The 16887-nt window shown below is 42.7% G+C and overlaps 1 protein-coding gene across 4 annotated transcripts in view; it reads right to left on the bottom strand.

Annotated features, from left to right (window-relative positions):
- flna (filamin A, alpha (actin binding protein 280)) overlaps positions 1-16593 on the bottom strand; it is a 48093-nt gene extending 31500 nt beyond the window's left edge. For 2 of the 4 annotated variants that reach the window (XM_046397774.1, XM_046397777.1), the window contains exons 1-2: positions 16377-16593; positions 9311-9803 (exon numbers count right to left, since the gene is read on the bottom strand). In XM_046397774.1, coding sequence (XP_046253730.1) covers positions 9311-9680 — 370 coding nt within the window. In that variant the 5' untranslated portion in view covers positions 9681-9803; positions 16377-16593. Of the gene's footprint in view, positions 1-9310; positions 9804-16376 lie in introns of those variants that run through there. The other 2 variants (XM_046397776.1, XM_046397778.1) reach the window with 1 other exon arrangement.
- Positions 16594-16887: the final 294 nt, after the last annotated feature.

Raw genomic sequence — 16887 nt, 5'->3', positions numbered from 1 at the left:
AAAAGCAACACAAACAGCCCATAACACAACTAGTTAAATAAATACTGCATTTTTATCGCTAGACTATTAAAAAAAATTGTAATAGTGAGAAGAAAAAAACCCAAAACACTACCATCACAAGTTTGATTTTCTTTTGACCATCCCTCCACGGGTACGATCTACTGGAACTAGAGCAGTTCATTTTATTTATCTAGTAATAAAAAAAATAATAATAACAAAATTGTGTAAGTATTTACTGTTATAGTACTGTGTATTTACTATTATAGAAGACAAAAAATAAATAAAGAATAAAATCACTACATTTAAGAAACCGGAACAAGCAAATGTTTGACATTTAAGCACTTATCAAAATATTTATCACCTAATTTTCTTTCGACCGATCAATCAAATCAGCACAGGGTATCATCTCAAGTTTGGACAGCAGACAAGTCCGTCCTCGTCACAGGTATTGTTAGGACATACATTATGTTCACTCTGCACTTTTTGAAAAATGTGTGTGTGTATGAGTTTCTCTTTGATTCAAGCCTCTAACACACAAAGCCACTAAACACGCAAGGAATCTGCCAACATTCCCGGCAGACCACAGCGCACCAAGTCTGATGGAGCCCATATACGGACACAGACTGCCACAGACTCCCCCCTCCGCCTTCTGACTCATACCCTCCCCCCCTCCGCAGGAGTGTGTGTGTGTGTGTGTGAGAGAGTGAGTTAGTGAGAGAGAGCGTGTGTGTGGAGGCTACTGTCTGGAGAGTGCATGTCTGTGGTCGATGTTCCTTTTGCCCCAAAAACTCCCATGACTCATCTATTTGGCTCGTTGCTGCGGACCCCAAGTGACATCGCTATGACATCATCGCAACCCCTGACCCGCAGCCTGACCTGATCCCAGCATCAGGAAGAGGGAGAGGGAGAGGGAGGAGAGGGAAAAAAGCACAGGGAAGAGCAACAGCAGGAGGAAAGGTTCTGCACAATATTCAGGTCGTTCTGCAACATCTGGAGCAGATTAGTCTTGAGAGCTTGTAAGGCAAAGGGCCAAACAAGTGGGTCTAGATAGTCCTACCCTGTCCTGTGTCAGAGCATCCTTGTAAAGCAATACATAGATCATAATAATACAAAGAACATATAAAAAAAACACAAGACACAGATCTATCTACAAATAAAATACAATTTTAATGTGACCTTTACTGCATGTATTGCAGAACTGGACCTATAAATCATCCCGGCCAATTAGTTAATATTGTGTGTATCTAGCAGGGTGCAGCAGTTTGATGTCATGTGTGTTTTATCGGTAGACCACAAATGCATACCTGCATCACAGTTTTCTGCCCAATATATACTGTGAATCTCTATTTAAATACATTTTGATGTTGCCTTCCCAACCATTATGTTTCTCCCAATAGTCTCCACACATTGTACATTACGTATAATGTACAGCACTGAGTGAACGGGACTATCATGTTGTACATGCTGAACAAATTCACTTTTGGCTGACTTCTCAGACATTAAGACAGTCAATATGTCTAGCATATTGATGCCGCATGCACTCAACCACAGCCACACTCAACATGTTCACAATTTACTTATGTCTAGGACAAAAAGTGAAGATGCAGTCCAGTACATTCTTAAGATCATGGACAAGCAGCAGCCTCTTCACCATATATGACAGTTACCGTTGATGTGGAGACAGCACACATACACACAAAGAAGAAGTCATGCTTGGAAACGGAGGAGCGGCTGAGGTCAGACAGAACACTCTGAGGAAATGTCACACATTCCACACTGCACTTATCATACATAAACACACACATGTGTGCATACGCAACAAGACTCCTAAAGACTTAAAGACTCCAACCATTTCATTACTACTTTACAATTTTGACATGAATTCAGGTAGTAGTTTCAAACATCCCAAAGCCGAAAAAGTATGACCTGGAGCTTTCCTCTCTACCTCTCCCCCTCCTCCCCTCCCTAGTCTAACTCCACGCAACAAGCCACAGTGGAGCTACTACACTTCCTCCTCTTCCTTTCTACTCCTTCCAGTCATCCTCACTCGCTTGCTCCCTCCCTTCCTCCACTCTCCACCTCTCCACTCCCTCCACTGGAAAAAGTTCCTCCTGGTTTTTTAGCCTTAAAAGGGCAGAAGCAAACTGGATCCTGGCAGGCCTCCAATTCCCTGGGCTCTGGTTACAGACGAAGGGAGGAGGGAGGAAAGGACAGGGGAAGGGAGGCAGGAAAGAAAGTGGAGGCCAAAGAAAGAAAAGAGAAAAAAGGGCAGAGAAAAGTGCTGTGTGGTACATTTTTAAAGCCCGCACTGACAACAGCACCCGCTGAGGATGGGCTGAGATATGTTCATTTTAGTAAGAGAGAGTCAGAAAACTAGAAAAATGAGGGAGAGGCAAAAAAAAAAGAAAAAAAGAAAGAAAAACACGAGGAGAACAGGGAGCCGCAAATAGGGACACACTAATACAGAGACTGAAGAGGTGAGAGGAGGACACAGACCCTGCATAAAATGATGAATTAGGAGGGTTGATAAATACCATCCAGCTTTAATCAACCGTTTGTTTCCTGGAAACATGGGACAACTATGATCCACCACAATGATCTAGTTTACAACTAATAGATAGTTCTAGCTCTGGCAAAAATGATCAGGTCTGGAAAAGTAGACCCTCCAGACATGTTTCTGGAACGGGAAGCAAGGCCATGTCCATTTGTAAGTAAAATCTCTAAACATAATAACAGTCAGCAATCCTAAACTACTGTCATCATTCAGTGTAGTTTTCTTGGTTTGATTTTGAAAAACATCATCACTACATTACACAGTACAGTGTCACTGCAGCAAAGGGTCATTTTATTCCAATAATTCACTTAACAAGTGCAAAGAACGTGTTACTTTATGTCTGCTGGTTCAGTCTGAACATGAAGCATGGGCTGTTGGGGCGTGTTTCCAACTCTGATGTAATGCAATAGCCTGAATTCCACTGTACCAAATGGGAATGTGCACTCTGCTAATCCTCAGTATCCACTTGACCAGCCCCCTTTCGCCTGTGCAGACAGGAAGTTATGTTAATGATAATGAGCTGGCAGGAAGTGATCCATTTTGACCTGACTGACTAAACTCTCCGTTATCTCACTCTCTGAACCAACATTTGTCTTGTGTCCTACACCGAAACAGTCTCTCTCTCTCTCTCTCTCATTCACTTTTATCTTGTTTTTGAAACATATTTAGATTTCCCAATGGGTCTATAGTGATCTCTCATTACGTGATGACTGATGCAGCAGCTGTAGGAGTCTTGGGAGTTGCCTCAGCATTATTGCTGTAATTACTCAAAGACATGTTGTTCAAACCTGCATTAACTGATGCTTTGGCCACTTGAGGACAGCAGAAATAAGCTGTAAGCACACACTGACATACTATTATCAGCTTACCAAGTTCATACGACAAACATGTTGGCAAACAGTGGTCTATTTACAAATCCGGCTGAACTGTAGCAACCTCAACATTCATTTAGAGATGTGTTTTATAGCGGTTTGATGAATGAAAGTCCAATATTTACTCCTCTGTTTTGGTCTCCACCAAATATGGTCTCTTTAGCTGCTAAATGTTTTAAGGTGGCCACCAGCTAGTTTCTCATTGTGCATCTGCTGTTACTGATTTGCTATGAACTATGGATCAACCAATGTGTTTTTTTCATATGCAGTTCTGATTATTAGTACTGAAGGAAACTGAAATTAACAACATTTTTAACTGATTACATTTGCAGTAAAAGTATTAATCTAAAGTACTATAATTAAGTACAATTTCAAGGTTATTTGTTCTTGTACATCATTTCCTTTTTCATTTTCTCCTGCTTTATACTTCAGACCACAACACTTAGGAGACTATTATTGTATTTTTTATTCATTAGTGACTTGTTGTATTTTGCAGATTCAGATTATTGCTAGAAAACTGACTGTAGCAGCTTTAATTACAGCTTGCTTGGAACTGGGGTTTGGTGCTATGACAACACATACAGTGAGACTGCGTGAGTGTGTCTCTAACATACCTGGTTTTATTTGGTCATTGGTACATACAATAGTATGTACCAATAGTATACAATAGTAATGTAATGAAATATCAGACTTGATCTGTCTGATATTTCACTCACTTCAACATTACTGAAATGGAGCTCAACAGCCAATCAGTGTTGAAAGGCTGCAGCTGTAGATCCATTGGTAGTCTGTATTTTGAAGCTGCATATTATCATTCTTAAATAAAAAACTTGGACAACTGAAAATCATGCCCATATGCAAATGGCGTCATCCAGTGAGAGTCACACACTCATCTTGTCAGGTATCCTCACCCGCTTTGTCACGCTGTCCAAAACTAACAACCCAAGGTAAATCAACACAGACAGACACAGTCAATGTGAATCAGCCGTTCCCATTCACACATACACCCGACTTCACACATTTTTTTGCAACGCACCAGGTTAGTCTGCCAGCAAAACTTCACTGTAAGAAGAAAAAAAAACTTTAAAAAAAGGTATTCCAGGATTTGTGTGACAATTCACAGTCAGACATTTCTCTGAATTGGTGACTCATCCCTGATAAGAGAATTCCTCATGCTCACACATGTCACTTTTTAAAGAAGTAGTAACACATGCTTCCTCTTACCTATGAAGAGTTGCAAGAGGGACTAAATCACACCCTTGTTCACTTGAATCTACTCAAGGGTTTTGTTACTACAGCCTTGCTTGATCTAGTATGACCAGTTAAAAAAAAAAAAGGTGGCTAAAATGTTGGCCAGCTTCAAACAAGCTAGACTTTATTGTGCACATGATGTTTCTGGAAGAATCAAATTGCTGAAGATGGATACACTTACATCTAGCTGTCGGGGGTCCAAATACAACATACAATGAAAAGCAGCTAGAAAATTGATACAGTGTCAAAAAATAAAATATAATATTGCGATAGTGTGTCAGTATTTCCCTATTAGCAAACTAATATGAGTTGTGCAGCAGTATTTAAACTTTGCTAACATTAGCCATCATAAGCTACTGGTCAAATCAGACCAAGTTAGACCAGCAGTGCAGAACACATTTCATCATTATGTAACAATTTGACAGGATGAGACAGCTTAGTTGTTGCCACACAGACGTCTGTCTCAACCTGCATGTCTCTGCTCCCGGGCAAAGACAGGAGCAGCCAGGCACAAAGCTGCACCACAGCTCTGTTTGTTTCACATCCTGCCCGTGTGGATGACGGGGAGAGTTTGGCACAGTCGCTGCCGTCCTACTGTTTCGATAAACTCCACATAGGCTCAGTCAAGTACAGATACAGGAGCTTTTTTCTAAAAGTGTTTTAAAGCTGGGCTGGGTTGTTGAAGGATCAGGGTGAAGATGTTGCTTTCAAGAACCGGACAATGACAATCTGCACAGACAGCACATTATTAAATTAATAAAACAGTCAGCAAGTCTTGATCTGCTTAACATCTAATTTGAAACAGCTTCATCACACACACACACACACACAGACAAGCAGGATGATGCCAGGTGAAATGATTGAGCTTGTTCAAACATGGGTGTGATGAACACAGCGGAATATGCACATAGGCTGTCTCTACACATAAAAAAACAATAATATCCTCACAGAACTCAAGATTTAAAGATCAGATAGAAAAAAAATCCTCTAATCACAGCAGGCTAAATAAACAGACCAATGGAGAGTTTACAGCTTCATAACTTTACAGCGTGAGACACAACAGACAGCCTGAGTCTGTTGGGTGAGTGTAACAGTCAGTGACTCATGCACTAAACTGCCTGCTAGATGGCAGCCTTGCCACTCTTCCACTGCGCTCTTGACTGTGAGTTTTCCTCTGGATTTATCAGTAATCATGTGTCTGCTGTCGGTGCCAGATCATGTGGGATTTTGTCAGAACTGCAGATAGAGATTACCTGTTGGGTTAAAACCTCAATGTGTGGAAACTAGACTGCAGTCTGAGTGTGAGGAGAGTGTCACTGCGGCTGGATAAGAGTTGGGCAAGCACAGTGTTACGTGGCAGTCCTTTAACAATAACAACAGTAGGCCAAGTCGATTAACTGATTGGCCATTTGACAGAAAATCAATTGCAGACCATATTGATATTCAATTTGACATTTCCGGAATCTTGTTTATTTGCTTTTTTTGGGAATAGTTCACTGAGAATATAGAGGCCACTCTCGTGTCTGTGCAGTATGGAGCCACAGCTTTTCTTGGCTTAGCTTAGCATAATGTCTGGAAACAAGGGAAACAGAGACAAGCTGAATCTGAAGCTCACTAATTACACAACATGCATCTCATTTCTTTAGAGTGGAAATAGATTATTTTTCCTTAAAGTTATCATTATCAAAAAAATATTGTTTTAAAAATTGGTTCCCCACAGGCCTCATTTTCACTATGTGATACTGTCTGCCTCCGGGCAGGATTTTCCTGGAAAAAAAAGGCTCAATTTACAGTACAAAGGAAACACGTCTGCTATTGTGCAACCAAAACAGGAACAGGATTTGTTTTTCGTGGTATCTATCCCCAGGTAACTGTGGAGCAACTGGGGTAACTGGAATTCATTCGATGGAGAGAGCTCTGGTGTTGTGTCAAAGCGGCAAAGTTCAAAACCAACACTGAGTATGCTTCAAGATCTGTAACTCACAAAACCTGCCAGCTTAACTGTTTTATTCTGCCTTTAACACGGTACTGAGATGAGAGCTTTAGGTTCAGATTGGTGTTCTTTGGTTGTTTCTTGCTTCTGACAGTAGCAACAACCATATTGCTAAAGCTAGCGACCAAAAAACAAACCGGGAGCAACAGGGAAGCCAGCAAGTGCCAACAATAATATCACTTGGAAATGCTGGAAAAGTTGGCCGTTTCTACATTAATCCATACAAAAACCTACAATGCACAAAAGGACAAGTTGTGGTTTCACAGGGGAACGTGGTGGACGAGTTCTTAACAGAGTTTAGTAACTTCCAAGGAAACAATGAGCCTGGCACTTAACTGCCCATAAAACCACAACTTGGTTGTACATATAGTAACTGATGATCTTTAGAGCTTCTGGATGTTTTCTTTTTAATCCTTGGGACAGATCCAGGCAAAATACTTCCCATTGTTTCTGGTCTCTATGCTAAGCTAACCAGCTGCAAGCTGCAGCTTCACATCTACCAAACAGACATGCCAGTGGTATGTGAAAAGTTACTGGCTTCTTCTAAGTAACTCTTGAATACTGTTATACTGGTCAATGTTGCATATCAGACTCGCCTAGCAGGAAAACAAAAGTAAAGTAAAATGAGAACTGAAAGAGGTGTGGTTCTGTCCAGATGAGATAGACAAAAACTTAAAGTCATCAATTAGGGAAATTACTTAAAGGACAGAGACTGCAAAATTAAAGTTTGATTCTTTTGACCAAAAGAAAACAGAAAGACAGCAAGAACTTCAGGCCAAAGACACAGGGAGGGAACTTGTGCATCATGCTGTGTAGTGATGGCAGTTTGGTCATTTGTGGTGAGGATTGCTTGCTGGGTGTGCCCATTTTCTGCAATGAAAGGAGGAAGTAAAAGAGGAGAGCAAGCTCCTCTCTCATCTTCAGATTAAATGACTCAAGAGGAGCAGCTAGAATGAGTGTGAGTCAGCTAAAGCAACAGACAGACAAACAGAGCTATGTAGGATGGCTCAGTGGTGCCTGGTACTGCACCCAGAATACCAGCAGAATACTGTTTAATTATACACACAATCGGCTGGCATCAAGATCAGAAAAATTCAGGGAAAGGAATCTCCTTTAGGAATGAGCTGTGTACAAAATGAACCGCCCAAATATAGAATATATTTCTGAGCCACACTGCATGAGAACTCTTACAACTCTATTTTGCATATGTAACATCTTTCCAACCACAAACCTGTTGAAAACAATCTTTACTGATGTTGCGATCTGTTCACAGCAGCTGCACCTCTTCCTGTCTGCTAAGATGAAGTTTGGGGTACAATATGATTTAACATGAGGTTCAAACTGTGTCATCGCCTCATGTGTTGGCTGCAGCAAGAAGCAGAGCGTGGAAAACCTGAAGCAAGCCAGACATTCCCCCAGCAGGGGATGACAAGGACTCTTGTCTGAGTCAAAGTCACAAACTTCTTCCTTTCCTTGCAAGCACAGACTCTCTGTTTCTAATGGTTTTGTCTCAGACAGAACTGTGTTGCTGTCTGTCTTCAGTCCAGGTATGTGGAGGATGAAACACCAAGAATAGGAGTCATTCCTATTTAATGTCAACAATGGTTTGACTTAACATTGACATTAAATGATGGACCAAGTCCATCAAGGTCCTGTGAGATTCACTGAGATCCACTCATCCACTGAAAGTAGGTGACTTACTCTGCAGAGGTGAGAAGTTAAGAAAGATCAACACAGGAATGCTATATTATCACAACTCTGTGCCACGGCTCAGCCCAAAACAACTTAAATTCACTCGCAGTGTGATAAACAAAAGCAAAATCACCAGCGTTATGAGAAGACAGGCAGCTGCATGTAGGCAAGCAGTTTTATGTCACCAAACGGGAGCCAAGTCCCTTCGAATGCAGTGGAGATCCAGCCCCAGCCCACTGCACGACATGAGCACAGACAATAGCCCTGTGTGTGTGTGTGTGTGTGTGTGTGTGTCTCTCTCTCTCTCTCTCCCCCTTTCTCTCTCTGTCCGCGTGTGCATGCATGTGTGTGCACAGGATCAGCTCTATCCTGCTAGGCCTGAATGACATCCCGGCCCACAGAGTTTGGCTCGGACCGGCCCAGCCCAGCTCAGGCGGCAGGGGAACACAGAAGGCCTGGGGCCCCTCTGCACAGTCAGACCCCCTCCTCGCAAAACAACCCGCCTCAACTCTAGACAGCCAGAGACAAAAGCTCTGTGCCCCTGCTTTCTCACTGACAACACGTTTAAAAGTGTTACCCACATCGGCAACTTTCCTGTAGCCTTACTTAACACTCACTCACAGGAGAAGAGAGTCCACTCAAAGGTATTCAAACCACCCTTTAAGGTGAAAGATTTTTCCCTACTGGGCAGCAACATGTTCAGCTGTATTCAGACCCTGGAGGCATGCATAAAGGCACGGCTCTTTTTATTATCACCACCTAACTGACATTCCAGTGCAGTTTATCTGAAGTACTTGTACTGTACTGCACAAACAACAACTTACAAGAGGAGAGGCGACCTGAATGAAGGTGGAGATGTGTAAGGGGCCAGTTGCCAAACCCATCTTGGCACTCATTCATTACACTCAGCATTTGTTTTTGCGCTGTGCAGACACTTTTGCGACTCACCGATGGACACCAGCTTAATGTTCTCCTTGTCCAGGAACTCCAGAGCCACCGACACGTTCTCCAGCTGCATCTGGCGGAAGGTGGGCCTCTGGTTGTACTTTCTGAACATCTTCTTCTGGGACAGGACCTCCAGGAGCCCGATGAGCCGCAGCCCGTCGCTGAGGTCCGTCTGTAAGTTGCCGATCCTCTTGTTGACACATTTCAGGTGCTCGTTGCACCAGCGGGTAAAGGTGTTCTGCTGGATCTTCTTCCACGGGGCATCCTCGGCCAGGTCTTTCTCCGTAGCGGGCATTTCTGCGTCCTTGTCCGTGGAGAGAGCGTTAGGAGCGGGCGCGGCGCTCTGGTGGAGCCGGGGGTGTGAACCACTCATTTTTATGGTCTCGACTGTCTCTCGGTTCGCTGGCTATTTTCTGGGTGGAGTCTGCTCAACTGCGTGGCCGCTCCCTCTTTCTTTCTCTCTCTCTCTCTCTCTCTCTCGCTTTGTGACTTGTCCCTGTTCGAGGCAGAAGAAAAAGAAAGAAAGGAGTGAATATGAAACTGACTTATATCCCGGAGACAGAGAGTTTGCAAAGAAAGTAGGCGGTTATGGCACCGGTCAGCAGAAAAGCGACATGAGAGTAATGACACTAGTTATATGCTCGCACAATGAAGCAGCTCAGGTCAGTGGTGTGTTCAGGTATCCCTCGTCTTAAGAATAAACGCACTCACATTTGAACTGACAGTTTAAAAGATGTACATCCATAATAGAGACAATAGAGGAAACGTACAGTCCGCATAATCTTTTCACATAACGCTAAGAACTGTACGGATGTTCAGGGGCGTGTCCAGTCTTTTTTGACTGGGGTGGCCCAAGTGGGGCAATGACTTATGCAAGGCTGGCATGAAGTAGGTTACATGAACACGAGTTAATTAACAATTCCTAATATTCTTTATTTACCAACATTACATTGTCAAACAGGGTTTTTTTTACATTACTGTATTTCTTTCTTTTTTTTACACTACACTCATTTAGCAGATGTTTTTATCCAAAGTGAGTGCATTTGAAAGATAGTCATTCTAATCACAGCACAAAAGAGCGGGACCATACAAATATAAAAGAACTCCCATATGTCATTCTTAAGTCCTCAAAAACAAATTGTACCTCCAAAAGTCAGCTACACAAAAATTCCACAAAAGAAAACAATGTACATTCATGTTCATTCAGTTGTTTTGAACAAGGATCCAACCTTTCACTGGACAGACAGCTGACAATACTTGATGACCGATGATGGGGTGGCAATAGGGGCACAAAAAAACAAAACAAATTCAACTTTACAGCCATTTGAAATATAAACCCAAAATAAAGAAACCGGACTGTAGCCTGCTTGCACATGACTGACCTGTCCTTTGTCACAGTAAAAAGCTGTGTGTATTGGAGTCTGAGCTGGACAGTCTACCAGATGTACAGCAATGAAGGGTCCTTGTTTAGTGTCCCTGTGAAGATATGAGCTCCAAGATCTAGTGCTCATGTTCATGGGTCCCAGGCGGCAGTGAAATAAATATTTGAAATATCTAGAGGGATGTGAGCATCAGTGACTCCTCACAGGGTCAAAGTTAGTGCTTGTTTGTATGTCTTGGCCTGCAATCAGCTTTACTTTTATGTGCAGCTGTTTATGTCTCCAAGAAGTGTGCTCTTTTTTCATATGTCAAAAAAAAATAAAGCTTAATTTTTTGTCATCATCAGCTTGTGTGATGTCTCTGTGTGCAGATTTATCTCTAAAGAGGTTACAGTGTGGATCAGATGCACTTGAGTGTCTAGACACCAGCCTTACCCGCAACCTCTGTACTGACCTGACCTGAACTGTCACACACAGGTATATACTATATGATAATCTAATAACAAACTGAGAGTTTTATAGCACCAGGAGGTTTCTCATAATGTAAAAAGGGAAATGATGGGGTGGTTAATTTGCCATATTTCTTCATTTTCACTGACAAGTCTTTGATGGGGGAGGGGTCTAAGTGGCAAATATTACAATCCTGAGGTCTTACAAATGTTCTCATTGTCATTTTTGTTCCAACAGGAAGTCCCTGGGAAACATATGCAATAAAATAATTAAAGGGGCACTCAGCCAATTTTACACATGACAATGAGTTTATTCGCTCAACCTGTGGAAACAGCTGCCTATTATCCTGTGTGATTCATGTGCGGTCATGTCTTTCTACAGACTTTATATGCAGTCATGCTACCTCTTGAAGTTCTGTCTGAGCACACAGTGAAAAAAAGAACCCTGGTGATGTCAGGTTTGTCGTGGTTATCTCTGAGGTCAGTTGCTTTCAGACAGTGACCAGTTGCCACTGCAGCGGCCATCTTAATGGTAGCAGTGTGCAACTTTGACTTCGCCACTCCCAACTACATTTGATCAAACCAGGCTGCACATGCAGGCCACACACAGCTGTGAGTTGTATTATATTCTTGAGTTGCATTGGTGGAGTTGTAGGTTCCAGCATTACTGAAACTTACTAAAAGTCAAGAGTATTAATATGAGTAAAGCTTCAGAAAGCTGAAAATGCAGTACTATGCAATACTAAAGTGCTGGAGTGCCTCTTTAGCATAACTAGCTCATCTTATTAAATTTGCAAATCTCATTAACAAACACCTTTGGATTTGTTTTCTTTCTGTGAGTAACAGAACAGCAGTGGCTGTAAAGACAGAGGGAGAGATGTGACTCTGCAGCTTTTTGACTAAATAAGGAGCTCAATGCCAGGAGCCACAGTGTGGCCAGGAGCCATCAAGAATGCTTTGCCTTTGTGTATGTGTGTTTGTGTGTTTGTGCGTGTCTGGTCAAGGGAGAATCTGAAGAATGCCCCTTACCCCCTTAACAACTCTGGAGCCCCCAGACTTAACAACAGCCCAATAAAGGAGCCCTATTAATCTAACACACATGCAAACAAACACACACACATTCATGGCCCATTTAAAACAAGAGAACAATAGATTTAGGCAGTTTTAAGTATGTCAGCTCTGGTCCCTGTAGATGCATAATTTGCTCCATTTTGCAACTTTCATTACATAATTCATATAAACTTGTCGCAACAGTTTACAGGCTTTGGCCACAATTAATATATAAAGCTGATGACGACAGTGGATACTGAAACAGGGCAGGGGAACAGGGCAGGTTAAAAGCAGCACAATCTATTGGAAAGGAAAAGTGAGTCACAAAACAATGGAGTGATTAGAAATATTTTGAAGGGTTCAGCTCAGAACTTAAGACAACACAGTCAAGTGCTGCCTTGTAGTAAGCGAGAGCTAAGAAAACGGGTGAAATATTCACAGCGCACAGCAGGCTCTATTGTTACAATGGAATTTGACAAATAAACAGGAGACAAAACATGGGGCAGGAACAGAAAAAGCTGAACAATGGTCATTAAAAACCTCTTAAGAGCAGAAGAGCAAACGGATCTCTCTCTCTTGTCATTTGGCTCCCTCTAGTGATATTTTGCGGTACTACATTTTTTCTTTCGATCCGCATCCTAGTCGGCTGCTCGCCAAGACATATACCATATAACCCACAAGTACTCCGTAATATACCTTTGTACACTGCATTTAACTGACAGCTGTTACTCCAACCTTACTAGTTTACAGATTTTACATGTAAACATATTTGGAGCTTATACAATATGATGGTTACATACTGCTTTACCCAGAAGTTCTTTTAACAGGCAGCACAAAGACAAAATACAATGTTATGTAATGACATCCATTAATATAAGACGACCCTCTAAAATGAAAGTTTCTGAATTATGAGTGATTTTGCTACTTTAAATACATTTAGTAGTTGTAGTTGTTGTTGATAATATTTTATACCTTTACTTAAGTAATATTAAAAATGCCCGAGCTTGATTTGTAGAGGAGTATTTTTAGACTGTGGTTCAACTTTACTTAAATGTACAGTATGTAATCTGTGCCACTAGGGGTCTCTCATTGAAAACAATGAAAATAAAAGACAGTCTGATGACGTATTGAAGCAGTGTGGGATATTGGGAGTTGTTGTTTTTATTGTTAATCAACCACCACTGCAGAATAAAATCTGTCTGATGTGACTCTGACAGAAATGTTCACAGAGATTTTTGCCCCTTTTTGCAGCAGAGCATTTGTGAGGTCAGGCACTGATGTTGGACAAAAAGGCCCGACTCACAGTCTCTGTTCCAGGTCAGCCCAAAGGTGTCGGATGGGGTTGAGTTCAGGGTTCTGTGTGTTCCAGTCAAGTTCTTCCACACCAAACTCATCCAGCCATGTCTTTATGGACTTTGCTTTGTGCACTGGGGCACAGTCATGCTGGAATAGAAAAGGGCCTTCCTCAAACTGTTGCCACTAAGATGAAGCATAGCATTGTCCACAATGTCTTGGTATGCTGACACATTAAGATTTCCCTTCACTGGAAGTCAGGGGCCGAGCCCAGCTCCTGAAAAACAGCCCCATACCAATACTTTTGTCTATAATGGTCTATGTGTCTTTGACATGAAGAGCTTACTTTATAGATTAGACACATATGGTGATACAATCTGATGATTATATTATGCTCATTGAATTATGCATCATTTTAACTGCTTAATATAAATATTAAGAATCAAATCATGTTGACTGTCACGTTGTCACATAATACACATTACAACATGTTGTGAAATCTGCATTTCACCGATCCTGTAGTGCAGCCTATGCTGTATATTAAAGTGCTACACAGTTGGATTAGTGAACTGCAGAGATGAATGTGTGTTCTCTCACCGTGTTACCACTGTTATTACACCATCATGCCTTCAGCTTCTCATCTTCACCCACCACACCCGATCAGCCACATACTGAGCGTGGCAGAACTCAGCAAAGGAAATCTGATTAATGTTTCAAGTAAGACCACAAACCACTTGACGCATGCACATGGAGAGTCAGAGCCACAGATTACGGCAAAGGTATAGCTCTCCCCTTATTTTACTGCAGACAGTGTGTGTGTGTGTGTGTGTGTGTGTGTGTGTTTTGGTGGCACTTACTGGCTGAAAGCAGACCCAGTGTCATATAAGGACAGGTTTGGTCTACATTAGGGGAGGGCGATGTGACTCTTTCAGCTAGTGGTAGATCTTGAAGGCATCCATAGTCTACTTTTAGGCAATTGGTGGAGTTTGTGACATCAGTCTCCTCTTTATTCCCACATACGGCCTTAACTTGGGCAGGTAAAATATATCTGTCGATCCATTTAACAGTTTATATTTTCATTTTTTATTTTCTCGTATTACATCCCTCGTGCTTACTGTACATATGGACAGTGATGCTGGCCCCCCCTTTTTAATGTAGGCCAACTTGTACTGTCGTTTCAAGCTTGTAGGTGCACCTGATTGGTGCGATGCCATTTGGTACCACGTAAGTTTTTGTTCGTTTAGATAAGGCTACGTCATTAACAACAATCAGCCTCCACATGCAGCTCACCTGCTGTTGTGTATATGGAATCACGGGCGAAAAAAATCCAAAAAGTGTGTCTTGTTTTTTTAATAAAATAAAAAAATCTTGCTGATGAGAAACAGTGTACAGTGCAGACGCTGTGAGAGAGAAACAGAGAGAGGCGAGGCAAGCTGGTGTGTGTGTGTGTGTGTGTGTGTGTGAGGAGGGGTGGGGGTGGGGGGTGTAAAGCGAGGTGGGCAGATAAAATAAGGTGGAGAGTTGAGTAGAATGTAAAAGGTGAAATAAGAAATAACCTACTAGAAATGGGCTCATGTATTTTTTCAAATATTTTCAACAGACAACTATTGGTATTTCAAAACTAAGAAATAAGATCACTGTTAAGAAAGTGGATTGTGATTGCAATAATATAGATCTTTTTTTTAGACAGACAGCCCACCCCTGGTCTACATGTTTACATCTAATACCTTCAATGCCAGCGCCGTCTCTGTTTGCTGCTTAGGACACTCAACACCTCCTGACCTCCTGTTCTGAAACCAAGAAGCTGCAATAAGTCACTGGAAGCTCACTCAAACTTTCTTCCAGCCCTACAAAGTCAATAAACACCCAAAACCTACAATCTGAAAACGCACATTTTTCTCACTTTTTGTTTTAGATGAAGGATGTACGGGAATGTAATAATAATATAATCATGTTCATAATAATAATAATAATCAGTATGACATCATCACCTGTCAGAAAAGAAAAGAGGCACATTCCGGTCGTCATCATCAAAGACGTTTAAATGAGAGGGGAGTCAGACATCTTCTCTATATACAGTAAAGCAAGTTAAGCCCTTGTTATCTTTTTATGAGTGAAGAGCTGGAGCTAATCACTGTATGTTCAGACGTCCTGAACACGGACGAAGTGACCCTCCCTCTTGCGGTGTGAGACCCGCTCCCGGCGGCGGAGGGCGCAAGTGGCCACCACTCGCCCCCCCCCCCCCCCCCCCCCGGTTAAAAAGCTCCAGTGCTGTCAGTGTCCGTGGATTACCTTATTTGGTGTGGAGCCCCTAATTGCTACACCGGCGAGATGCTTCAGTGCTGCTGTAGCGCACGCACAGAGCGTGTCCGTGCGCTACAGCCCATAAACAAGCTAAACGCATAGGGATGGAGGGAGATGGATGGATGGGTGAGCTCCACATCCAGGTTTACATCATCTGCCGTGGAGTCCCGACTGAGCACCGCGGTGTCAATCCACCACACGAGTCTATATGCACCTAAACGTGTGTGACGGCACTACCCACAAACCAAACTGTTAAAACCAGCGTCAGGGCTTCAGATACGTTAGAAAAGTTAGTGGTGCGTGAGGCGTGGCGCACCGCACCGCACCACACCGCAGCAGCAGCTCACCCGGTGAGAGCAGCGGACCGTCCGGAATTACCTCTACCAGCACCCCGCTCGCTACGGCCCAAACACACACAGAGCTGCCACGCATTATCGTACATGGAAGACAACTTCATGACACCCACCCACAACGTGCAACCTGGACCCCCAACCACAGCGAATCAACCTCTGCGAACATTTTAGCCAGGAGAAAACATTTGAAAGAAACAAGTCAGACAGCATCAATCACATCAACAAGTGGGACACGACTTACGCGCGCGCGTGTGTGCGTGGTAGTGGTCTTCGAGTGTGCGTACGTCTGGTGTCTCTCCGTCCGCTCAGTCAGTGCGGGAAGTTGCAGATACTCTGGTGTGTGCTGCACCGAGGTCCTCCCTCCCCACGCGCAGTCCCGGTGGGGGGGAAATGGGTGTACTGTTTGTGATGGCGTAAAGGCAGGAAAGAGATGGTCCCTCCGCTCTGTTGCTCCTTTCTACTTGTGTATGTCTCTCTCTCTCTCTGTCCACCAGCCTTAATTGGTAAACGGGTAAAGCGTGAGGGGTGCTGGGGGGTGTGACTCTCTCACTTTCTTTTTTTTTTTCATGGCTAACGTCATGATCGCGCCCTTGGGATGTTAAAGGTATGACGTGACCGGCCCGTGCAAAGCCACTGTATCTTGAGTCATCTTCAGCGTGTGTGTGTATGTGTGTGTGTGTGTGAGCAGATAAAATAAGGTAAGTGAGAAGGTTGCAACTAGTGCAACTGGGTACAAAAGTTTTATTTGTTGA

Source organism: Scatophagus argus, chromosome 8 (assembly GCF_020382885.2).
Source record: "Scatophagus argus isolate fScaArg1 chromosome 8, fScaArg1.pri, whole genome shotgun sequence".
NCBI lineage: Eukaryota > Metazoa > Chordata > Actinopteri > Scatophagidae > Scatophagus > Scatophagus argus.
This window is presented reverse-complemented; position numbering and strand designations above follow the sequence as displayed.